The 26,785-nt window shown below is 39.9% G+C and overlaps 1 protein-coding gene across 1 annotated transcript; it reads left to right on the top strand.

Annotated features, from left to right (window-relative positions):
• The first annotated feature begins 402 nt into the window (after positions 1-402).
• LOC121512453 lies at positions 403-25,447 on the top strand. The gene is made up of 6 exons (XM_041791730.1): positions 403-481; positions 11,830-11,990; positions 14,280-14,399; positions 16,675-16,699; positions 21,147-21,191; positions 23,664-25,447. The coding sequence occupies exons 1-6, from the start codon at positions 457-459 to the stop codon at positions 23,945-23,947; spliced, it is 660 nt and encodes a 219-aa protein (XP_041647664.1). The 5' UTR covers positions 403-456; the 3' UTR covers positions 23,948-25,447.
• The last annotated feature ends 1,338 nt before the right edge of the window (positions 25,448-26,785 follow it).

Raw genomic sequence — 26,785 nt, 5'->3', positions numbered from 1 at the left:
TTAACCCGTTAAGCTTTCCAGATTAATCACGAGCGTTAACGCATTTATATTAACAGTGTTAATATAAACACATTTGGACAGTTAGGTGTAAAAATGCTGGTAACCAGAGCATAAGGTGTTGGATTTTCATCAGCAGATTACTTTAATCAACAACTGTGCACCAGGTAGATGCAGCTGAGATGGATCCTGCAAAAACAAACATTTGGAGGGAATTAATCTATTTCATGAGTGGAGAGAGAGAGAGAGAGAGGGGGAGAGAGAGAGGGGGGGGGGGGGGGGGGAGTTGAGGGGAAGCTGGGCCAAGTAGCGCCACTCCCGCAGACCGCAGGCAGGCGGAGCCGAGATTGGGGCATTGAAACACAGGCATCCCTCTCACAAGAAACCTCAATCAACTCCCGACGTCGAAGAGATTAGACCTCATCAAACCACCGCTTATCAGCACATTATTACATCGCAATGGTTCAACTTATTTGCCTCGTCGGTGAGTTTCGGATAACGTCTTCGTTTCCTTTTACGCATTCTCACCTCTAAAAAACAGGAGAGGATTTAGGAGAGAGCCCCAGCTGTTCAGGCTGCATACCTTCGTTATGACTTGATTAAGACTTGGTTATAATTTAGAAATGTCTTTTACACTCGATATGTCTCATGGTAAACGCGTTTCCTTTTACTCATTGTAGCCAAAACCCGAGAAGTCCTCGGACGATTTAAGAGGAAGGCGCTGAGGACTTAAATGATGCTTGGGAGGTGGATTTATAACGGCAGGTTCAAGGATTAGATTTTACGTGTGAAAACCAAACCACAGAAAGAGAAAAGAGACGGTGTGGTGGATGTTCAGGCTGTATATCGTCCTCATTATCACTCTTTGACAGATAAGATGAAGGCGTGCGTTCAAAGGACTTTTAACGCACGAGAAAACCCGACGCATGGTTGTTATTTTTGTTGTCTTTACGCACTCCAACGAAGTCCAGTGGGAGAGAGAAACCCCGGATCAATGTGTTAAAACCTCCTTAACCACCCTGTAGAGACTAGATGATGCTCCGACAGTGGGTGTTATTACTCGGCATGTTTACCCGTTCACTTTAACTCATTAGGATGATGGCAAGATGAGGAGGTTAAACGGGTTCATGTAGGTCAAACATAGCAGAAACCACCCAAGAATCAATGTAGGGGGCTGTTTGTCGTTATTACTTAAACCATTCTAACGTCAGTCTATATAAAGTGATAAAAGGGCATCTGTAATTTTAAAATATTATTCATAATGAACCACAGGAGTTTGTAAGTAAAGGTCGTGAATCTGCACATAAAGCTGAATTGTTGTTTGTTTTGCATGTTTACAGCGTAGTCAAATCCTGTACTTTCTCTTTGACAAGTGTGATTTGTTATAAATGGAAGCATTTTTCGTGCTCGTGTGTCCTAAATTGTCGTAGAGTCGTCAAAAGTTGTTGGAAGACATTCCTGGAAATGCAGAGGTTTGCAGAAAGGTGCAGCCAGACTGGTTTTCTAGGGGCTTCACAGAGGACGCTTACAGAGACGTGCAAGCGATCTCGAGAAATGAGGGAATAACAATAAGGGGCTGGCTGTAGAACTGAGTCACATGACTGATGCACGCGCTCTGCACATTCCTGCACTACTGCTGCGCGTGCAGGGCTGCATGGGGACATCATTGCGTTTCTAGGATATGTGGATATATTCACAAGTATAAGGTAAGACAGTATCCTTTCTATTGATCTGGTTTATGCTGATTAAAATCGGCCGCAGGGCGAATGCTCGGTACGTTTATTAGACTGAGCTCAAAAACAGGAAGTGCATGCAGGAAGGGGTTCAGGAGTATTTCTCACAAGTAAAAGACGCTTTCTGTGACTAAATCTGCTGTAGTTGGAGTATGTCAGGTCTGTCCACCTTATTTTAGCCCCCACGGTGCCGTGTGTGAGTTTGGGTGTGACTTCTGATGGCGTCTGTCTGAGTGAAGACCTGGGGTTTTCCAATTTTCCTGGTTTTTCGAGCCATTCAGACGTAAAATCAACTGTTGCAGCTGAAACACAGATACGGCCACTACTCTGCCTTCTACTTTCAAAGGATGACAGGAAAACATGAAGAAATGGTTCTTGGAGAACACAGAGAGCATGTTTAGCTAACTTCCTTAGCTACATAGCTCAGCTAGCCTCTTAGCTCAGCTCAGTTTTCCCCAGACTCTGGTCTCCTTTAATCTGGCTGGACTTGGACTAGGAGCCAGATCTACCTCCCACAGCTCCCAGTATCAGGATGCAGAGGTCACTACAGTACATGTTAAGACACAAAGGCCACGATATAAACCTGTCATGGTACAAAGACCTTAATAAAATATATATCATGGTGCTGAGGACATGCCACAAAATGTTTGATACGGAGGACAGGATGTAATACATAGCACCAAACAAAAGATACTATAAATATGATTTATGATACAGAGGAAATATTACAACATGTGTTACAATACAACGCCCACAATAGGTTTCATGTTATGACTCACTGCATATCATTATACATGTTGATTAAGGACATTGTTCCTCATCCCTTCTCAACCAAAGAGCCAAACTGTTGAAAAATACCTTTGCAAGAGTGGTGAAAGTGGTGAAAATGGGTTAAAGTGGCAATAAAACTGAGTTAAGGCAGCAAAAAATGGGTGAAAAGGGGAAAAACAGGCATAAATTGCAAATACTGGGTAAAAACAATGGATGGAAAAATGAGTTACAGGTGGCAAAAATGGTCAAAAAGTGGCAAAAACATGGTAAAAAAATGAGTGCAAAGTGACTGAAACTGGCTAAAAGCAGCAAAAGTGACAAAAAAGGGGATAAAGTGGCTTTCAATGGCAAAAAAAGGGAAAATTGCAAATAGCAAAAAGCAGGATAAAAGAGGCAAAAGCTGTTAAAAAAAATTAAGAAAAGGGCAAGGACTAGGATAAAAGTTGCAAAAATGGCAAAAAGAAGAAATAAAATGGGCTTAAAAGCAGAAAATGGATTTAAAGTGGCAACAAAATGAAAAAGGGGACCAAAATTGTAACAAAAGGGCAGTGAAAATTAGGGATGCTCGATACTGCCAGATATTAGCAAAAAAAAAAAAGCCAAATATCAGTATTTTCATCCAATATTTGGCCGTGCATATCAGCATCAACTGTAAAATTTGTCCATATAAACTAATGAATTAGTGGAGTTTTAGACTGAACCAACAAACTTATGTTAGTTGAGATAACACCTAATGTATCAAATGAGATTTTATGGAAATTTGGATTCTTTAGGATATCAGTAGAAAGTGAAATAAACATTTCAGTTCCAAAAAATTAGGATTTTCTGGCTATAATTAGGGTTTGGAAATTAATCGCAAATGAGATGTAATCGTAATATAACCTGCTGCAATTTTCAAATTGCAGAAGTTGTAATATTTTTTAACCTGAAATTTGTGACAAAATACCCGTTTAAAAGTTTTTTTGCAGCAGAGACTTTATGTATTACATATCAAGCAAACATGCTACTTTAATTGGAAGAATCTATTTTTTGCAGGGGTGAGAAGGGAGACGTCATGTGATTTTATTTTTTCCATTATCTGGTGTTACAAAATATAATTAACAAAAAAATAACTATAACTGCTCTAACTATAACTATTCAACTATAATTTACTGGTGCCCTTAAGGGTAATTAATTACAGGTTAAATAGCCAGAGAATCCAAACATCGTCACTAGGACCCTCCCACCTTAGAGGAGAGGAAAGCCCGTGAGCACGTTTATATCCGTTTCCTGTTAATTGACAACATGTTGAAAAAGTCAGCGGTGTGGCAACATTTTGTTAAAAAGGATGTTTTGGTCCGTCCCACGACCAATCGATTAATTGATGGTCTGGTGTGATTTTAGTCGACCAAGTTTTTCTTTGGTTGACTACAGCCCTAGTTTTTGAACCGTGTGACCCACTCAGTTAGCAGCTGTCTGAAGCTTTCGTTTTTGGTGACGTTGCACGCTGCAGGAAGTCTAACATCAGTGTCACGTAGAGGTGGAAGTGCTGTTGTCATGGAGACGGAGGTTGGCCGTGTTGTTTTTTTTTGCTTGCATATTGCATGGCTGAGCTCCAACGCCTGAACTTCTGGTATCTGAAGAAACCTGTAATAATCTTTGCTCACTCTCACTGGATGATGAGGCGTGCACACGTTTGTGTCTCACTATCAGTGCCCACGCCCGTGTTGCTTCATCACACTCTACCTCAGCACACTGGTCTCATGACTGGTGGGGATTTCCAACCTTTTAACAAACAATAACACCCGTTTAATACGACCGACAGGGGGGTCAAACTCAATCACAGGGACGAAATCTAAAGGTAGGTTTAACCTGAGGGCCTAACAGGGTCAAGATTGAACCAAGAACTGTCAACCGTGTTCTCACAGGTGATGAATTATAGTGAAAATTAAACAGTGATGATAAAGGATAAAGATTTATTTAAAAAAAAGTCTAAATGATTAAATATCACAGCATCAGTGTTACTGTGTGTCCGTGTTAAATAAATAAATAAATAAATAAATAAATGACTTAAAGGCTCAAAACCTGAGATAAAAAGTCAACTTTATAAGTCCTAAAGGTCAAAATACAAAATTAAAAGTCAAAATAAGGTTTTAAAAGGCAAATCTATGAGATAGAGTTAAAATCATGAGTTTAATGATCAAGATATGAGATAAAATACAAAATTAAGAGTTTAAAAGGTCAAAATATGAGATAAAATTCTAGATCAGGAGTTTAAAAAGTGAAAATATGGGATTGAAAGTCAAAGTTAGGAGTTTAAAATGATTTAAAATGAAAAATTGTGAACCTTAAAGTTCACAATATGAGAGAAAAAGACATAATGAATTTAAAAGGTCAAAATATGAAATAAAAAGTCAAAATCTTAAGTTTCAGTTATAATCTTAGGATGCAAAATGAAAATATGAAATGAAAACACAAATGAATTTCTTTCCCTCATTCCTGACTTTTTCTCCTCTCTACTTTTTCAGATTTTTGACTTACCAAGGTTTTTTTTTTTTAAATCTTAAAGGTTAAATTTACATTTCTAAACTGGAGGAAATCTGCAGACCTCATTCTGGTGAGACACTTCTAATAAAAACATGAAATGATCTTGCGGGCCGGGTAAAACTGCACCGTGGGCCACATTTGGCCCCCGGGCCCTGAGTTTGACACTTGGGCTCAATGTAAACAGACAGACAGCGGTGTAGGAGTGTCTGTTTAACTAAATCACTGAATAATAATCCACCTTTGAGCGATGCTTCTGTGCTCTAATGACTGCACGATCAACACTTTGCAACCGTAGTGTAAAATGTAACAGTCATCAGATCACTGAGTAATCTGCAGATTAAAGACAGTAAATATGAGGGGGAGGGATCAGATGAAGAAACAGAGTCACAGAGGTGACTATTTCTTTCACTTTGACATTTCTGAGAGTTATTTCCACTCCTAATTTTCAGTTCTTTTCAGGAAAAGTATCATGAAATGACTCATAAATCACATAAAACCGCTGTCTTCTGTTTACTTTCTGTTTGTGAGAGCTGAAATTAGGTTTGAAAGTTTTCTACGTGCTGCTGAAGATGCCGTGAAAACGCTTCACCTGAAAAACACGTTTCTTACTTTGGGGAAATTCCCTCCTTTCTTAACACAGCAGGAGTTTTTAAACTCAGGGGGATTTTTCTGAAAAATTAAACATTCAGAGTTTAGATGTTGTTATCAGGATGATCAGGTTGATTTTAATGTTGATGCTTCTATTGGACGTTTAAAAGCAGAAACAGCCAAAGGACTGCTGATTTTTCCTGCATTATCATTGAAACCAGGACTGTGAAACTGTGACCGTTTGATAACTCAGAACGTTACTACCATGTCTTTCTAGCTTTAAGATCATTTCATAGATAATATGACTCTAGTAAAATTCTAACAATGTATTAAAATAGATGATGAGACTAAACTAAACTATGACTACTGTGTACATCCCTCAGAGCATTATGGGAAATGTAGTTTAGAGGCATGGCCTTTTGTTTTGCACTGTAGTGTTTTTCTTTATTGCTCATTGATAAAAGTTTGCAGTCTTCACTGTTTATTAATGCCTGAATGGACCGTTATTCTACAGACAGACGTGTTCATGGGTGATGCAACCATGATGCAAGGAGTTCATTTGAGTCCAAAGGTCACAGAAACGAAAGTGAGGAAAGGAAACCGAGGAAGGAAACTAGTTCATTCAACATTCTGTGGTTGCACAAACACGTGGTGAGTTAGACCAGAGTAGAGCCGTGATTTATTATCTACTAACTCTGAAGGTTTAACACTTTTATTTTAGGTTTGTCTAAAAGCCATGGTTTATGGAGTCAGGTAGAATCAGTGAACAGGCCACTAGAGAGCGTGGAGAGCGTGCTCGCTGAACAGCTCTACAGCGGCAGACAGAGGCATTTGAAGTGAAATTTCCACTGTACATCACTCAAAGCATCATGGGAGCTGTAGTTGAGAGGACAGGCTATGGCTGTGTTCAAAACTGCCGACTTTGACAGCGTTCAGCTTAAGAAGTGACGCTGAATTGAGTCTGTAGTAATCACTGCTGCACTTGGGGGGGGGGGTTACCTTAACCCAGGTACCCAAATGTTAAAAAAAAAAAAAACCTCCTGCAAAGGTGCCTTCATAGATGCCTTAATGGAGACTACAAAGTGATAAATTGCCCTCTTTGGAGACCTCTGAGTAGACAAAAATTTGGAAGAGTGATCTCTTAAGTACTGCCTAAGTACTTGATAAAGTGCCCTTTTTGGTATCCTCTACGTAGACAAATTTGAGTAGCCTATGTGCCCTCTTTGGTGCCCCAAAGTGGATAACATTTGATAAGTGCCCTTTCAGTGCCCTGTAAGTTGACAAAAAGTGATAAAGTTCCCTCTTTGCTGACCTCTAGGTGAATAAAAAGTGATAAAGTGCCCTTTTCGTTGACCTCTAAGTGGATAAAAAGTGGTAAAGTGTCCTCATTGGGACCCTCTTAGTGTTAAAATGTCATAAAGTGTCTTTGGTTTCCTCTCTCTCAGTTGTTGATGTGTGCTGTTGATATTCTTTTCATCTTAAATGAAAAGTTATTTCTAAAATGCCACTTGTATTAAGATTACAGTGAGATTGCAGAGTTATGAAGCAGCTGTGCTCTGCAGACATCCGTGTTATCTAATGACTAAATGGAGAGTTATTTTCACTAGTCAGGTCTGTGATGAAATGTTTTCATGTGAGGTCACACACACACACACACACACACGTGTGGAAAATGAAAGTGATGATGATGGGAAAGGAAAGGGAAACCAGTTCAACCAGTTAGGATGACATAAACGTGGTGCAGAGGGGGTTGTGCTTAAATAAACGGTCCAGCTGGTGGGAAATAAGTCATAAGTCCAATAATTCAATCTTTATTTATATAGAACATTTTATAAAAAACCCTCACACCAGCCATAATCCACACAGATGAATGAACAGAACACAAACACACTGAGATACAGACAGGTTTAAGTTCTCACCTCAGCACCCACTAAAGTAATGTCTTTAATCCTCAGTCAAAGCAAACGCCGCCAACGGCTGAGCCGGCACGCTCCAGTGGAGATAGATCTTTAAACAACCAGTCCAGACGGCTTTATCAGCTCTTAGAAAGACATTAAAACAAACAGACACTCTCAGGCTCAACAGGCTGCTACTGCTGAATGAATCTCAGAGATAATAGACGACACGTTGATAAAGGACTCAGCTCTTTCTGCTAGTTTATCCTCTCTTTTCTCTTTTTTGTGTTTTTTAATTCTCTATTTGTGGTAGTTTTGCATTTCCTCTGTCTCTATTGTCTTTAGGACTCTGTGGTTAGTGTCATTCTTACTAAAGTATTTTTATTATTATAGGAGTAGGATAAACTTAAATGCCACTGTTTTATGTAGTTAATCTAATCTCAGACGTCCTCACATTAAAACCTAACTGTTTTGTCTGTCCTCACTCTGTTTCGTCACGGGTGTTTACCCGGCGGTTAAGTTGAACGCTACGTCGTTTTACCTTTTGACCCATCCTTATCAGCGTGACTCATATTTTCCACTCCACACTTTTGGAGGAATGTGCTACAGCACGGTCAGACACGTGTAACATGACTCCTCTGCTTTCAAACACACCTTTTCTGGGTCATCTCTTCTTCCTCCCCTTTGGAGACTTCCTTTTACTTAAAATCATAGAAATCACAACAGTTGATTTCAAGTTGAAATCCCAAGCCTGTCCTGGGTAGAATCTCCCTGTCCTCTTTTCTTAAATCTTGAGTTTGGAACACGTCAAGGAGGCTGGAATAGAGCATTTGTCATTTGAGATATTTTAATAAACTGGTGTAGAGGTTAGTGTGTCATCAAATACATCCTGATTACAACAGTAGCATTCAGCAGATGACAGACAGCTGTCTTACACAGGGTCCATACTGGATACTGATCAAAACCCCCTAGCCACCTAGCTAACCAGGTCTGGAGACATACCTGGCCACTCCTTCATCCATCCATTTTCTATACTGCTTATCCCGGTCAGGGTCGTGGGGGGCTGGAGCCTATCCCAGCTGTCATTGGGCGAGAGGCGGGGTACTGGACTGGTCACCAGTCAATCACAGGGCTGACATGAAGAGACAGACAACCAGGCACGCTCACACTCGCACCTACGGCCAATTTAGAGTCACCAGTTAACCTAATGAGCACGTTTTTGGTGGTGGGAGGAAGCCGGGGTACCTGGAGAGAACCCACATGTGCACGGGGAGAACATGCAAAGAACAGAAGCGAACCAGGGACCTTCTTGCTGTGAGGCAACAGCACCAACCCCTGCGCCGCCGTGCAGCACTCCTTCTTCCTCAGCTTTCTCAGCAAGGCAGTTAGCATCTTGGAGGTGTGTTTGGGGTTGATATCTTGTTGGAAAATGTGGCCCAGTTCCCGCTCAGAAATTCACACTACATATTTGGAATTTGTTTCTCTAAGTCAGGGTTGTCCAAACTTTTATTAACCCTTAGGCATCCCTTCAAACGACTACACACCCATGTCCCCAGGGGACATTTTGTGCACCTACTTTAAATGCTAAAATTTATGTTTATATTATTTTCAAAAAAATTTTTGTTTTTTTTTCTTTTCACTTCCAGTTCTGATTATGACATAGCAAATGTTTGCTAGTTTTCAGGATTTTATGTGTTTTTAAGTCTTTAAATGCCAGTTTATTCAATTTTCAATTCAGCAGAATGATATTTTTCATATGAAAAATGCTAAGTGTTTTTTTTTATTATGATCAAAGATGGTCATAAGTCATCAATTCCCACCAACATCAAGTTTTATGCATTTTCATGTTTTGTGCAGTGTCCAGAAATTGGTGGAGATGTAAAAGATGGACCCCTAGGGGGCATTTTGACCCCTGCTTTATACGGCTATATTCACAATTTGTTTTTGTTTTTTTAATTAATTATTTTTTTTGTAATCACCTCCACTTCCAATCAGGACTTTAGCAAACCCTTGGTCATTTTCAGTATTTTAATGATCAATAATTTAATCAATTGATCAACGGGTATTGATGCGGTTTGGCAGCGCCAGCAGTGAGCATAAACCTGCAGCGTATCCCCAACAAAACATGTTGGAGTGGCGCTTCAGAGATGCAATTTCTCAAATCTAACATACAAAACCCAAGTTTATATTTATATCAACACCCACAGACATTTTTGGTTTCATTTCTTTATGCCTTTATTTCACAAAGTTATAAAAAAAAATCCCACTGTAAGTGTGTCTTTTAAGTGCCCTATGGATACACGCTTGGCCCAAAAAGAGTGATTGCACCATACACTGGTTAGTAGTAAAAATTGCAAGTCTAAGGCCCCCATTTAAAACTGCATCACAGATAATAGCGGTAACAGTGATACATGGTATTGTAAATTTGCAATCAAAATGAGCAGTTATAATGGGTTTAAATGGGCCAGTTTTGTCCCCAAGGGGCACCAATGTGAGTATTTTCCCTATGCACAATACCAAGCAGGTCAATGTAATGATTTGGCTTGAAAAAGGAGCAAAAATCCACATCCTTGTGCAGTTTCATGCCAATCGCATCAACAGAACACAGATTAGTTCAAGAATTCCAAAACAGAATGCAAAGAACGTGCCTAGGTACACCCAAGGGTTAACAAAAGATGATTAGTAGTGATGTAAGATGTGTTAACAGTGCACTTACTAGTCTACTCTGAATAATCCCAGAATGCTTCCTGAATATCTTGCAGCGTTAACCACTGTAAACAAGGGCTGCAACGATTCGTCGACATAATCGTTTGTGTCGACTATAAAAATTTGTCGACGCGGGAATTCAAGTGTCGACGCGTCGTATTATTGTTTTTTATATTGGTAAAATCTAGTACCGGCTGGTAAGGACTCATCTGTACCTGCAGTTCACTACAGGAAGTGGTGGGGGCAGTATCGCTCCCACTGTTTACATTATTCACAGAAACTGAGAAGAAGAAGTTAAGCATGGCGCACGAAAGCACGGAGAACACACCAAAAAGCCGACCCAGAGCTTCTAAAGTTTGGGAACATTTTACAGAAAACAAACTGGCGAAACAAGTCAACTACAAACTGTGTCAAGTCAAACTCTCGTACCATGGCAGCACTACGGCAAGGCACGAACACCTGAAAACGTAAACACACTGTAGCTACTGCGTCTTCAAATACCGCGAGTGGGCAAGTTTACAAGTTGCATGAATATCTTTTAGATCTTTTGCATTGAGTTACTGAGCCCTTTGTGCTTCAGGCACGAGGATTAACTCCAGTAGCCTACTTATAACGTTGGTGCCGTACGTTAATCAGTCGGGAAACCATCGTTGATATTTGTTAGGGTAACGTTTTTTTCAGCCAAAACCATGAAGTTTTCACAGGTGTGCATGCATAAGAAGGCGAGGTAAAACGGGGATCCAAAATAGTATGCCAAATAGCCACGATTAGTCGACCAATCGTAAAAATAATCGCCAGATTAGTCGACATAAAAAAAATAATCATTTGTTGCAGCCCTACTTTAAACAGCTTTTCTCCCTCATTATGAGAAAGTAAGCCATGTCAATAAAATGTTGGGTCACTGTAAAGACACCTTATGATGAGCAGACCAGAGTCTTCAGATCAAAACAGGAAGTACCTAGAGGAGCCACAGCATTTAGGGGGGTTTCCATGCTGGGTAAGCTTGGGCGATTTCCTGTGCTGCCGACACCAGAGCATAATCCTGCTCCTTCACAAATAAACAGGTCAAAACATGAGTGAGATACAGCAGCTTCCTGTAGAAGTTCATGAGCTCTGCTGCAACATCACATCCATGTAAGAGGATTGACATGAATGCACTCTTCCAGAAGTATGCCCCGTCGAAACTGACTGCTGTGCTGACATGAAACAGCTGATGCAGTCAAGTCACTGAGCGCTGGAAATGCTAGGTTAGTGTTTTTATACTGAAAATGGGCGCCAAAAGGACAGAAAATGCTGACAAAACTTGGCCCTGAATGTTGCCCAATCCAGGCTCCATAAATATTTCATCCATTTACTATTTACGTCCATTTTTGTTGTAAGGGGTCGCGGGGGGTGGAGCCTATCCCGGCTGTCATTGAGCGAGAGGTGGGGCACAGCGGGGACTGGTCACCAGCCAATCACAGGGCTCCAGAAACATGTATAGATTATATTACATTATGTTTACAGCATCAAGTACCCAGTGAAAAAGTCAATTTTACTGATGAATGATGAAATACTATGAAGCATGTTTCTATCAGGATGCATTTTGACTTTGTTTTCTTCTTCATTTTTAGCTCCTGTGCTGGCGCTTTTGTTTGGGCTCTCCTCTGCTGCATCAACAGCCCGACCACCTCTGATTTGCAGCCCCACACGCCAACCTGATGGAACCGTCATCTTTGAACTGTCCCAGTCGCCCCAGTCTTCTCAGTGCCACACGTGCTGGGAGGAAGAGGATGTAAGTCCTGGACAGTCTGGCTTAAATATGCGTTTAAGAGATTTGACAATCATTGCATTCATTTTAATTAACATTTTACACATTGCCCCAACTTTTTTGGAACCAGGGTTGTAGAAGCACTGGTCCCAATGAAATGACAGCTGTCTGGTTCTGATTTTTGCCCATTTAACTCACTTTTCACTCATTTTTTTGCCACATTTTTACTGCTTTTTGACCATTTTTGCTGCAGTAAGTGATTTCTTTTGTCACTTCACACCTGTTTTTTTCAAAGGGCAGCTAAATGGGAAAAAAATGGGGATTCAATTGTGAAAGGCAGCATAAATGGGCAAAAAATGGCAAGAATGTTGAAGGTTAAATAAATAATTTTTAGAAATGAAGACATAAAAGAGCCACATGTAGCCATAGAACAGCTTTATTTAACCCTGCTCAACCAAAGAGCCAAGTTGTTGAAAAATACCTTTGCAAGAGCCGAAATCTAAATGGTGAAGAGTGGCAAAAACGGCTTGAAGTAGCAATAAAAATAAGTTAACGGAGGCAAAAATGGTCAAAATGCAAAAAATGGGCCAAAAGAGGAAATGGTCAGAAAGTAGCAAAAAATGACCAAAAAAAAGTAACGTGGCAGAAATGGTCAAAAAGTGTCAAAAACATGTTAAAAAATGAGTGAAAAGTGACTAAAATGGGCAAAAAGCATTCAAGAGTGGTAAAAATAGGCAAAACATAGGAAACATGTGGTATGTAGTAGAAAAATTGAGCTTAAATGGGCAAAATGTGACAAAAAATGGTGGAAAAGGCAAAAATGGGCAAGAAAGTGGCAAAAAAGAGGCAAAAATTTGGGAAAAAAGGAAACAAGGGGTATTTAATGGGAAAGGTAGCTTATTTGGACGAAAAGTGGCAAAAAGAAGTTGCAAAAAGGGGAAAAATGGGAAAAAAGGAGTATTTAATGGCAAAAGGCAGCTTAAATGGGCAAACAATTGCAAAAAATGGTGAAAAGGGCCAAACTGGGATAAAAGTGGAAAAAATGGGGAACTGTGGCAAAAAAAAGTTTAAAAAATGGCCAAAAAAAAAAAAGGAAAAAAGTCGTGTTTAATGGCTAAACTTGCTTAAATGGGTGACACGTGGCAACAATGCTGAGAGTGGCAAAGAGTTTCCCCTTTTCCAAGGTTTTCTGGGGGAATGATATTTAAAACGAAGACATAAAAGAGCCACAAATCATCACTAAAGAGCCACACGTCTGCAGCTGTTAAATCCACCCCCAAAACTGATGTGTTTGCAGAAATTCCCGTGTCAGCCTTCATTGGTAAATATTTAAAAACTGGGTTAGAAATGTTGCAAAACTGACCAGATAAAGCAGTGAAAAAAGGTTAGAGAGTGGAAGGATGGTGATAAGAGGCATAATGGGTTGTGGAGTGGCACAAAGGGACAAAAAATTGCAGGAAAGTGGGGAAAAGAGGTTAAAAGGTGGCAAAAATTGGTAAAAGAGGAAAAAAGGGGCAAAGAGAATCAAAAATGGATTACAAGTGGCAAAAATGGTGCAAAAAAATGATGGCAAGGGTGTAATATTGTCAAAAATTGATAAAAACAAGTTGAAATCTTTTAAAAAATATTCTTCATTTTTTAAGGTATCTTGCAGCCCCTCTCTATGTCTCATGACCCCCAAAGGGGTCCCGACCCCCATGTTGAGAACCCCTGGGTTAGAGAGTCTGTAGTCCAGAGAGTGAGGTGGTGGTCCAGATGACCACGTTAGGAGAGGAGGCGTGGCTGTATGGTGGTAAATGCTGAAGAAAAGTCTGCAAACAGGAGCCTGGAGCTGGAGTTGGGGGTTTCCAAATGTTTGTGCTCCAATGGCTCCAGCTACAGCTACATGCATTACATTTTTAACTTAATCTTTGTTAAACAGTTAATAAATAGTTGACACAAAGGTCTTTCCTCAAGAAAAACATGTAGACCTTTTTTCTCGATGAAACACTTGGGATCAAAGTTGGTTTTTGACGGCAGTGTTTCTCTTTGTTTTTCCATCTCTCAGATGGAGGTAGGGGGGCTTTAAGAGACTTAAGGTTGGGAACTTGTGGTGTGAAGATTTAGCTGGAGCTGCTGCTCAAACTGAGCTTCCTGTCCTCCAGCCCATTTTGAAAAAAACAGGATTGAGCAATCTCTACTGCCAGTGAGCGGGAACTCCCTTCATTCCCCGGCTGCCTTCTCCCTCTACCAGTTATGTCTGGTTGTGTCTTACATTATTATTGATTGTATCAGTGTCTCCTATGAAGCTGTCCACTTTTGTGTATTTTTTAGGGTACGGTCATTGCCCGCGACAGTGAGTGTCTCCCAGATCTGGTGCAGAATCTCACAAGCAAGTCCATCACCCTGAAATCCTGTGGGGAGTACCTGCACTACAGAAGGGACTGCTTTGGGGTAAAGAGTCATCTAAAACCATCTACCTTAAACACAGCTACAGAACCCAAGGTGTTAACAAGGGAGTGTGGAAATTCAAAGGGGAATTCCTGTGATTTCTGTCCAGCCAGCTGGCTTAGCAGAGATTTTGTTGATTCTGTGGTTAATAATATGTAACACGCCACAAAGATGAGAACTATCTCAAGATCAGGTTCCTGTAAATGACCAGAGAAACACTCACATGACAGGTTGTGTCTGAAACACATGAAGCAGTCTGCCTGAGAGGAAAGTAGCAAAAAGTGACAAAAAATAAGTAACGTGGCAGAAATGGTCAAAAAGTGTCAAAAACATGTTAAAAAATGAGTGAAAAGTGACTAAAATGGGCAAAAAGCATTCAAGAGTGGTAAAAATAGGCAAAACATAGGAAACATGTGGTATGTAGTAGAAAAATTGAGCTTAAATGGGCAAAATGTGACAAAAAATGGTGGAAAAGGCAAAAATGGGCAAGAAAGTGGCAAAAAAGAGGCAAAAATTTGGGAAAAAAGGAAACAAGGGGTATTTAATGGGAAAAGGTAGCTTATTTGGACGAAAAGTGGCAAAAAGAAGTTGCAAAAAGGGGAAAAATGGGGAAAAAAAGGAGTATTTAATGGCAAAAGGCATCTTAAATGGGCAAACAATTGCAAAAAATGGTGAAAAGGGCCAAACTGGGATAAAAGTGGAAAAAATGGGGAACTGTGGCAAAAAAAAGTTTAAAAAATGGCCAAAAAAAAAATAGGAAAAAAGTCGTGTTTAATGGCTAAACTTGCTTAAATGGGTGACACGTGGCAACAATGCTGAGAGTGGCAAAGAGTTTCCCCTTTTCCAAGGTTTTCTGGGGGAATGATATTTAAAACGAAGACATAAAAGAGCCACAAATCATCACTAAAGAGCCACACGTCTGCAGCTGTTAAATCCACCCCCAAAACTGTTAATATTGAAATAGTTTCCAATCTTTGCCCTTTTCTCCATTTTTGCCCATTTAAGCATCCTTTTGCTATGTAATACCACTTGTTTCCTATTTTTTTGCAACTCTTGAATGCTTTTTGCCCATTTTAGTCACTTTTAACCCTTTTTTGCCTTGTTTTTGCCACTTTAGGACCATTTTTTGCCACCTGTAACTGTTTTTAGTAACTTCTCACCCATTTTGCGACTTTCTGGCCCTTTTCTTACGTTATCTCCCCATTTTTGCTGCTTTTTGACCATTTTTGCCATCTTTAACTCATTTTTATTGCTACTTCAAGCCTTTTTTACCACTTAGATTGTGGCTCTTGCAAAGGTATTTTTCAACAGTTTGGCTCTTTGGTTGAGCAGGGTTGAGTATCACTGCTCTGTGAGGTTACAGGTTACATACAGGATCAGTTTTTAACACGTCGGGGAAACTTTGATAGTCAGTAATTCTCTTTAAGTCATGTAGGAGCTTATATGAGAAGGCTGACCTCCAATTTCCACATCAGAATCAGAATCCCCTTTATTGTCATTACACAGGGTGTGCAGCGAAATTTGCTGTGCATGTCCAATACAGGGATAGAAGAGAATAAATATACAGTTAAACAAAAGGCTATTTGTAGAAAAAGCAATTATACACATCTATAACAAACAAATAAAATAAAGAACAGCAACACAGTGGATTGTAATGCATTTAACAGATAAAATACATTATTGTTGTTGGAGACACAGACGTTATACCACATTATGGCATTTCCCTCATTCACTAATATCTTTTTCATTCATTTTTAAATAAGGTTTTGTTATTATAACTTTAAGTTTCCCAGAGAAACCTATTTGGGATTCACGACTTATCTTAAGTCCTGGTAAAGTGATAAAAAAAAATCTTCATTTCAGGCTTGTTATATGATAAGCCATTATGTTTGAACCACCAGGTAAAATTTCAGTCTTGCAAAAACATCTCCAAGTTAGAAGATGTTGGTTAGGGTGTTCTGGATAGTTCATAGATTTTGTTCTAAGAACGAATCAGAGGGAGGCAAACTTTGATGAATGTCAGAGGGAGACCCAGTGTCCCTCAGGCCCAGACCTGAGACATGCCCAGGCATGTTCACTGTGAAAACTTCCTCAGTGTGAGCTTTGTGCACTTTTAAAGAACCTTACACCTTGATAACAATCTGTTTTAAATCATAAAAGGAATTGTATTAGTGAGTTTATGACAATCAACTTTGCTCGTATGTTTGTTCAAATCTGTTTAATTATTGACAATCCTTCACACCTCGTTCTCTTCTTTCTGTCTGTTTCCTTTCTGCAGATCCGGGAGGAAGCAGTCTGCAAATGTGAGTGTTTAAGCTGTTCAACCACATTATAAACATGATTAAGTGTGTGTATGCTACTAAAGGCTATTTGGGGTCACATTGGTTCCTGTAATGGGTTTCTAAAGAAATGGCCCCTTACTCAAGACAGCCTGGCTGCAGACCACAGATCTCAGATCCCCTCTCTTCCAGACCACTACTGTAAGACTCTGTCAGGAGGGAAATACATGCTTAAACGTGTGAAATAAAGTTGGATTTAATTTCTGATTGGTGCTAGAGGATACCAAAAGTTGAAAACCTGCATCGTCTTATAAAGCTGAGTTAACGTTAGCTGTGTTAACATTAGCTACACGTCCTAAAATTCATGTCACTAAAGCTCACGTTGTTGAATCCAATGACAAATTGCTAAGTTAGCTACATTAGTCTATGCTATATTCTCTCTAGCTAACCTAGCTATGCTATGCCCATTAGCATGAGTTACATTTGCTTAAGCTAATGTCGCTAAAGCTTACAAATATATGCTAAATATGTTAGCTGACACTATGTTTACTGAAGCTTACTTTGCTACATTAGCGTTAACTTTGCTTTCTAAAGCTCACTTGGCTAAGGCCAATGAAGCTGCGTTAGATTTGTTAGCTTATACGGCTTTTGCTTAAAATAACTTAGCTATGTTGGCTACGTGAGCATTAGCTGCATTTTGTAAAACTCATGTTGCTAAAGCTTACTTTTCTAAAGCTAAAGCTGACACAGCTAAGTTAGCAATTTAAAATTACACTATACATGTTAAAGCTAAAAAGCTACTTTAGTGATGTAAGCTTATACTAAAAAAACTTAAGCTAATTTTGATATGATAGCATTAGCTTTGCTTGCTAAAGCTCACTTTTCAAAGCCAATAAAGCTACGTCAGCTTTGTTAGCCTACACTACTTTTGCTTAAAGTAACTTGGCTATGTTAGCTATATGAGCTTTAGCTACACTTCAGAAAAACTCATGTTACTTAAGCTCATGTTGCTAAAGCTTACAAATCTATGCTAATTATTTTTAGCTTACACCATGTTTACTGGACTTAATTTGCTACATTAGGGTTAGCTTTGCTTTCTAAAGCTCACTTGGCTAAAGCCAATGAAGCTACATTAGCTTTGTTAGCTTATACTGCTTTGCTTAAAATAACTTAGGTATATTAGCTATGTGAGCATTAGCTACATTTCCTAAAAGCCATGTTACTAAAGCCCATGTTGAAAAAGTCATTTTGCTAAAGCTAAAGCTGACACAGCTAACATAGCAATTTGAGCTTACTCTACATTTTTTAAAGCTAACAAAGTTACTTTAGTAATGTAAGCTTATACTATAAAAACTAAGCTAATTATGATATAACATAAGCTTTGCTTGCTAAAGCTCACTTTGAAAAGCCAATGATGCTACATTAGCTTTGTTAGCTTATCCTACTTTTGCCTATACTAATTTAGCTATGTTAGCTATGTGAGCATTAGCTTCATTTTCTAAAACTCATGCAACTAAAGCTCACGTTGCTTAAGCTCACATAGCTAAGGCTGAAGCTAAAAGAGCTACATTAGCAATTAGCTTGCATCACATTTACAAAATATAACTTTGCAGTGTTAGCACTGGTTATTTTTCTCAAGCTTATGGCATTGAAGCTCACGCTGCTAAATTTTAAGCTTTCATAGCTAGGTTAGTCTTTGCTAACTTTGGTTAGGCTAACTTTGCTACATTAGCCTTAGCTACATTTGCCAAAGCTCACTTTGCTAAAGGTCATGTTGCTAAAGCTAACATAGCTAAATTGTTAACGTAGTAACTATATAACTAGTGTAGCTTTGTAAGCTTTGACTCAAGCTAACAAAGCTAAAGTGATCTACTTCTAAAACAGGTCTATTCATAATTTAATCCCAGATTAAATGTCTGACCTTTTCTCTTCTTCATTACAAGTTTTTTTGTCTGTAATGTTTGTAAAGTGGCAGCGTCCCACAGTAGCTGTTTACGCAGAATAGCATAAAGCTTCACCTCCTCCACCCCAGCCTCCTCCTCTATAGACTAAAGCTTCACCTCCTCCACCCCAGCCTCCTCCTTTATAGACTAAAGCTTCACCTCCTCCACCCCAGCCTCCTCCTTTATAGACTAAAGCTTCACCTGCTCCACCCCAGCCTCCTCCTTTATAGACTAAAGCTTCACCTCCTCCACCCCAGCCTCCTCCTTTATAGACTAAAGCTTCACCTCCTCCACCCCAGCCTCCTCCTTTATAGACTAAAGCTTCTTCTGGGGGTCAAACTCTTATTTGGTTCTGATGCTTGAACTAGTTATTTGTGTTGCTTTTTTACCTGTTTCACTACTTTATCCACCCACTTTCTACACTCTTTTTTTTTTTACCACTTCCAGCTTTTTTGTTGCCTTTTAGCTGTTTTCGCCCCTTTTTGCATCTGTTTCATCTTTTTAAACCCATTTTTGCCACTTTTAACCCATGTTTCTACCGCTGTATAGTCTGACATTTTAGATATTTGTCAACATTATGGCATAGCTATGAAGTCTGGTACCCATTTCAACACTTTTCCCAACAATCCTTTCTACTTTTGTTCAATATTTACTGCTCTTTGGGCCTATTTTCCACTATTTTTGCCCATTTTTGTCTACTGTCTTGCATGGCACCTATGTTGCCGCTTCTTTTGTCACTTTTTTACCCATTTTTGCCAATTGTTTATGTCAATCTTAACCCATGATTCCTGCTTTTTGCCTTATTTTGCTATTTTTAACCCTTTTTTTGCTACTTTTTGCTCCCTTTTGACTTTTCAGCATGTTTTTTTGCCCATTTTTGCCACTTTGTGCCCCTTTTTTCACTCTAACCTATATATATATTTTTTGTCTCTTTTCACGATTATTTAATTATTTTCCATTACAGTAGATTCATTTTCTCTTCTCTATTTACTGGCATCCTGACATTTGTGCACACCATGGCTAAGCTGAAGTCATCACCACAAACACACTATCCCCACTGTGGAGCACGCTGGTGGCAGCATCATGCTGTGGGGATACTTCTCAGCAGCATCATGCTGCTGAGAAGCATCCCCACAGCATGATGCTGCTGAGAAGCATTCCCACAGCGTGATGCTGCTGAGAAGCATCCCCACAGCGTGATGCTGCTGAGAAGCATCCCCACAGCGTGATGCTGCTGAGAAGCATTCCCACAGCGTGATGCTGCTGAGAAGCATCCCCACAGCGTGATGCTGCTGAGAAGCATCCCCACAGCATGATGCTGCCACCAGCGTGCTCCACAGTGGGGATGGTGTGTTTGTGGTGATGTCAGTGTTTGGCGTCTTGTCTGATGGTCTCAAAGCTCCATTCTGGTCTCATCAGACCAAAGAACTTTCTTCCTCTTGACCATGGAGTCTCCCACAGTCCTTCTGGTGAACTCTAGTCCAGATTGAATCTGAGTTTTCTTCAACAGTGTCTTTCTCTTTGCCACTCTCCCATAAAGCTCTGACTGGTGAAGAACCCGGCCAACAGTTGTTGTCTGCAGAGTCTCTCCATCTCAGCTGCTGAAGCTTGGAGCTCCTTCAGAGTAGTCATAGGTGTCTTGGTGTCCTCTCTCACTATTCTCCTTCTTGCACGGCCACTCAGTGTGTGAGGACGGTCTGATCTAGGCAGATTTACACATGTGACATATTTCTTCATTTCTTCATGATGGATTTAACTGAACTCTGGGGGATGTTCAGAGAGTTTTTGTCTCCATCCTCTGACTTAGACTTTTCAATCACCTTTTCTCTAAGTTGCTTGGAGTGTTCTTTTGTCTTCATGGTGTAATGGTAGCCAGGAATACTGATGAACTAATGACTGGACCTTCCAGACACAGGTGGCTTTATACTCCAATCACTGAGACACATTCACTGACCTCAGGTGATCCTCATTTCACTAACTGTGAGACTACTAGCACCAACTTTCTGGCCATCTGTTGAAGTAGGTCAGTCACTTTAAAAAGGCAGAATATTTATGCAGTCACTTCTTTTACATTACATATTTTAATTTTATTGGCATTACTTTGTAGAAATCTGTTTTCACTTTGACATTGAGGAGGTTTTTTTTTATTTGTTTTGTTAAAAAGCCAAATTGTATTGACGATTGATTGATTTATAAAGTCAGTAAAGGGTAAAACATCCAAGGGGGATGAATACTTTTACCAGCACTGTACACTCCATATAGATGTATATCTGGCAGATGTGAAAATCTGATATCATTCATCCCTAATATTCTATATTTAAAAAAAATAAAAAAGAAAGTTTTAAAAAAGAAGAAGAAATATATTTTACCCTTATTAAACTATAACTGTACTGTTACACTCCTACTGTCTCTACTGTGAAGACACCCAAAGCCCATCTAGATAGTCTCAAACTGTTAGAAATATGAACAGCTTATAGCTTGTATGATTTTTTTTCATTTACCAAATTTTATTTTTTTCCTCTAAACAGTGAACTGCAGCATCGATGTTCCCCAGGGAATGCACTCAACCCCTGGTGAGTAAACGAAACTTTATCAATGTAGTGATATTTGTGCTTCCTGGGGCTGTAGTCAACTGAAATTTCACCCGTGCACAAACCAGCTGATTGGTCATTTTTAAAAAAAGAACAAAAAAAATCAAGAACAGAGAGAACAAAGGGTAACAGGGTTACAAAGAGGTTTCTAAGGTTTTGAGACTCCAGACAACCATACTGAGAGCCATTATCCACAAATGGAGAAAACCGTGAACAGTGGTGAACCTTCCCAGGAGTGGCCGGCCTACCAACATGACTCCAAGAGAGCATGGATTACTCATCCAGGAAGTCCCAGAAGAACCATGAACAACATCAAAGACCTGCAGGCCTCAGTGACTAAGTTAAGGTCAGAGTTCATGATTCACCAATCAGAAAGAGACTGGGCAACAATTAACCTGACACATTTGTTTCACACATCCATCTGGTAAACCTCTCATTTACAGCGTTTGGGAAAGGGCAGATGCTTTGAAAAAAAACTTGGTGGGTGATTGGATGAACGTTCTGTCTGTCACATCTTTACGGGCCAATCAGAGCAACAAAACATGTAACGGTGTAGCCCCCAAACTGAGGTGCACCGCTACCGAGGAGTAAATTCCATATAGAACTGCATAACGCCGTGAACCACGGTGACTGTAGACATGTCAGTACACGACTTTTGTGGTTTTTGAAAAGAAAACAACTCACTGCTGTTCTTTGTTCTTCTTTTAACGAAGAAATGTCAAGTTCTGATAAAACTGGTGCTTTAGCAGCATCCACGCTAATCTCTTCCACCATAATTGCACTGGCCTCTTGTTGCTGCTTGCTTACTTAATGACTCTGCCTCACCCAAAAGTACTGCCCCTTGTCGCTGATTGGTCCTGTCACTTTCTAACCGGGCCTAAACAGTTCAGATGGGAGCTTTGCAAGATGGAGTCACCAGTGAGAAGCATGGAAGCGGGTAAATCCATCTGCTTTGCAAGGATCGCCAACAATGGCATCATGGGAGAGTTCCAAGGCCAAAACCACTGCTGACCAAAAAGAACACTCTGCTCGTCTCACATTTGACTAAAAACATCCCGATAATCCCCAAGACTTCTGGAGAAATATTCTGAGGGCTCACCAGACAGAAGTGGAACTTTTTCTCCTGTCACGTCTCAGGTCAGGTATGGGTCAGCACTTCACCCTGCCAGCCTTGGTCCTGTACTGCTTTTCCTCCTGATGGCCATCCTCCAGGCCCACTCTAGACCCATACCTCAGCTCTTCAGGTATCTTTCCAGCTGACCCATCCATGCACATGGTCGCCCTCAATGTCTGGTCCAGCCCACAGAGTCCTGGGCACCCAGTATGCAGTAAGCTGGATCAGGCCTAGGAAAGCACTCAGACTGGTGCTCCCGTATCCATCTGTCCCTTCCTGTGCCAAGCACATCAGCATTAGATACATTGTCGTGCTAACAATACCCAAAATTCTGGTGTAAAACTAATACAGCGTCATGAAAAGAAAATAATTTCAACTAGGGCTGAAGGATTTGCAAAATAATCTAATTGCATTTTTCCCCCCAATATTGCAATATGCAATTATTTTCAGGTTACCCATCTCGTGTTTTTTCAGCAAACACAAGCAAAACATTGTTCTGTACTGTAACCAACACAATATTAGATGAATTAAACCGGGATGAACGATTTAGAAAATATATAATAGTGGTTATTTTGGCTCAAGTTACAGGTTAGATATCAATTACTATATTGGAGGAGATGATCATTTTTATTGCATTCTCGTTTTGATTTAAAAAAAAAAACATACAAAAATGAGTACTTTTTGATAACTATTCGGGGGAAAAAAGAATGTTATGTGTAGATCAAAACTGCAGCAGACCATACTGCATTATAATCTAAATTTCGATTAATAGCCAAGCAATTATACCAACAGTCAGGCATGGTGGTGGTAGTGTGATGGTTGGACCAGGACCTGGACCACTAGAACCATGAATTCTGCTCTCTAGCAGGAAATCCTGAAGGAGAATATCCAGCCATCAGTTCATGACCTCAAGATCAAGACCACTTGGATTATGGAGCAGGACCATGATCCAAAACACACCAGCAAGTCCACCTCTGAATGGACTAAAGACTAGATGACTTGGGCACAGTGTATGGTAGATGTGAACGCTCCTGTACCCAAGTACTGGTCCGAATCTGTGGGCCTTAAGAGAATGTGCAGAAATACAGTCAAAATGAATGCAGGGTACAGTCAGAAAGCTCCATCAGTATCCAAACCAGGCATTCCAAAAGATGATCAATGAGGGCTTCTATAATTACAAACCATATAATTGATGTTCAGATACTCTATGTTGGTCTAAAGTGGTGGTACAGAGACAGCCCCGTAATTTAAGACAGTTTTTATAACGCCTGAAATCCTCATGGACAATGGTTTAAGAATAAAAATCTCTCCTGTTTTGTCTTGTCTTTGTCTCCTTTTAGTGAACACTACCACCTTAGAGTGGTGTCTCTCTGAGAGCTTCTGTCCAGACCCGCTGGCATTTGGCCTCACGCTTGGTTTCATCATCGTCTTTGTTCTAGCTGCATTCTCCCTGGGTGTGTGCAAGTGGAAGAGGAACTTCAAACGTCGCCAACAAGATGCAGCCCAGAGGGCAGTCGAGAATGAAGATGAGAGAGAGGAGGCGATAGAGTTATGTACTCAGTACAAAGAGGAAAACACGGTAAAAATTCAGAGGACAGCTGGCATAGGGTTACAGCAAGATTAGAGCGGCCCTTTATCAAATTAATGAATGTTTGGTATCAGTGGTGTTGTGGCCCATGCAGAAAGGGGGTTAAAATCTATGGAGACAAAAAAAAGTGGGTATGCCCGTGTATACCCTGCACCACACCACTGTTTAGGAGCCATCTGAGTATTGATAATTTTCAAAAAACGTATTATTACCTGAGAATGAATGTATTTTTAAAATTCCCGATGAGATTCAAACACAAATCATAGGCCATCAGATAGCACAGAGAAAAAAAGGAAATGTTCAAGATGGAATATACATGTGATGAATGGTTTAGGTTAGATCAACATTTCTGATCAAATAAAACACTTTCATTGGGTTTAACAGCTTACATCGTGTCCTGACAGCATACATCAGAACGTCAGATATCACATCAGAAACTCACGGCCAAAACTGCGTCTGTTAAGTTCTTTTACTTTTAGTGTTGAGAAACAGTCGTTTAGTTCTTGGAACGAGAATTTGATGGCAGTGAGCCAAAAAAATGAAGTTTTTGTCATCTCAAGTGAGAGGTTAACTTTTTAAACATAGATATGAAAGGAAAAGTGGCTGGAACAGTGGCAACACCCACCCTCACAGCTTCTAAAACATTCCGTTCTTGTCTTTGAGGATGATGTAATCCTTTGAAACCTTTTATAAGCTTTAAAGCAATGATGTCATCCTCAAAGATTCTAAAACATTCCAACATTGCCTTTGAAGATGACATCATCTCTTTAAAACCTTTAATAGGCATTAAAGCAATGATGTCATCCTCAAAGATTCTAAAACATTCCGTCCTTGCCTTTGAAGATGACATCGTCTCTAGAGCCTTTGATAGGCTCTGAAAGGATGATGTCATCCTTGAAGATTCTTTAACATTTCATCCTTGCCTTTTGAACGCAGGCCAGTTTAGACTCAACCAGTCTCCACATACAAACACTCCAGTAACTACAGCTTTTTTCACTTCCACACTGGTGTCAGTTTTCAACCGTGGAGGTTTCAGATTGGTAAAAACTTTCTGCTTTATGCTGCATCACTCATTGTCTGATTGTAACGCTGTCAAAGGAAGAAGAAGAATTTAGCTGATTTTTTCGCTGACTCTGGTGTCAGATGCTGTTGGGACACGCTGGCAGAGAACACCTCATCAATAAAGTAAAAAATAGTTTTCTATAAAGACATAGCCCCATATAGTTCTTTTTCACAGTTCATTTCTATGTTCCCTTTAACTGATAGGACTGATACCTGTTTTATCTGCCCATTTATCAGTCTGAAGATATGATTTTTCTCAAATAACACTCAGGGATTTTTTAATGTGGTAAAAAAAAAAAATAAATCGAGTGAGGCCTTTTCAACCCAGGTGGCAGCCCTACTATCCACCCATTTGGGGTTTGATCCCCAGCTCCTGCGGTCACATGTCAATAGCTGGGTTTCCATTACACTTGTAAATGCGCAAAATCGAAATAGCGCAATAAAAAACTGGTAATGGAAACACCTGAATTTCAAAAAAACCCTAAAATATCACTAAAAGGTTTTTACACTTTCATGAGGAGGTTTTTCAGGTGTTTTGATATAGAAATATATCGCAAAAGTGTAATGGAAACACTTTTTCGCATTTACAAGTCACGGGACGTGACGTATGGTGTCACATGACCAGTCACTCCGAGGCAGCATGGCGCTGTACGTGTAGACAGAAGAAGAAACGAGACTTTTCTTACTTCTACCCTTATACGTGGCTTTTGCTGTACATACGGACTTTACCTCTGAACTATCATCCGTTGCCTTCGTCTTTTGTTCAACATTATCAAGGCAACCGCCGTAGATGTAACCAAAACCGTACCAACACTCAACAGGTTCTGAGCGTCAAGCTTCCCTGCAGCGGAGAATTGCAAAGCCTATGCCCAAAACTCCCTTGGATGGAAACGCATCCAAAGCGCAATTGTACTTAATCGAAATTTAAGAAATATCGCTTTTATTTTGCGAAAAACTGTAATGAAACCCAGCTAATGTGTCCTCCCAGTTTGCTTCGTCAGTGGCATGTAAATGGGTATGGTTGCCCTCAGGTGGACTTCCTCGCCTCATCTTCACCTTACTGCAGCCTCAATTTTTAACCCATACATGCCTAAAAGTTCTGCACAGTACTGTAGTCAATGTTTTTCTGCTGAAATGCTTTCTTTTTCTTTTATTCTGAAATATTTTAAGAGCAGAAACAGCAACGCTCGAGAGCAAAAAAGGAGATAGCTTTGCTAGGCAGCATTTTCTTTTGTGGGCATGTGGTTCATCCATGCATCCATTACATAGAGACGTAAAGCCAGTGCCGTTATTGTCCGCCCGGTTGTACATGGATATTGACTGGAACCATAATGAGCATGTGTGGAAAATCTCTTTTTTTCAGGGGAACTGAGCTGAGCTGGTCGTTTACATGACAACAGAGTTGGTGCCTTTTTTAAAGTTTGTACTGGTAAATCCGTTCTCGAAACGTCAGTTCTCAGGCACCTAGAGCAGCGTTGTCGTATACACAAACACTGCCAAAGATGATCGTTCTCAGCTTAAATCCTCATGGATATTAGTCATTGTAAATATTGTCTTCTGTAATGGTCCAATCACCTAAATCAGAGTTCTCTTTTTTGTAAAATGTTAGTTAGAAAGTCTGTCTCAAACAAACAAGTATGGAAGCCAACCTGGTACATCAGCACACAGCACTTTATCCCCTTATTCAACCCTTTACACCTTTTTGTTGCCTTTATTAGTTTTTAATGCAACTGTGTTTGGTCACAAAGTGAATGAATGTGATTTTTAAATGTGCCTTTTTAATACCAGAACCTTCTAGCAGTTTTAAGCAAA

The sequence above is a fragment of the Cheilinus undulatus genome, linkage group 7, assembly GCF_018320785.1.
Source record: "Cheilinus undulatus linkage group 7, ASM1832078v1, whole genome shotgun sequence".
In the NCBI taxonomy this organism is placed as follows: domain Eukaryota; kingdom Metazoa; phylum Chordata; class Actinopteri; order Labriformes; family Labridae; genus Cheilinus; species Cheilinus undulatus.
The sequence above is the reverse complement of the archived record's forward strand: the minus strand, read 5'-3'. Positions and strand labels throughout refer to the sequence as shown.

Excerpts from the sequence above, each read along its gene's own strand:
- LOC121512453 (XM_041791730.1), top strand. The coding sequence starts at position 457 with ATGGTTCAACTTATTTGCCTCGTCG. Across the intron at positions 14,400-16,674 it reads ACAGAAGGGACTGCTTTGGG|ATCCGGGAGGAAGCAGTCTG; the intron begins GTAAAGAGTCAT and ends TCCTTTCTGCAG. Across the intron at positions 21,192-23,663 it reads GGGAATGCACTCAACCCCTG|TGAACACTACCACCTTAGAG; the intron begins GTGAGTAAACGA and ends GTCTCCTTTTAG.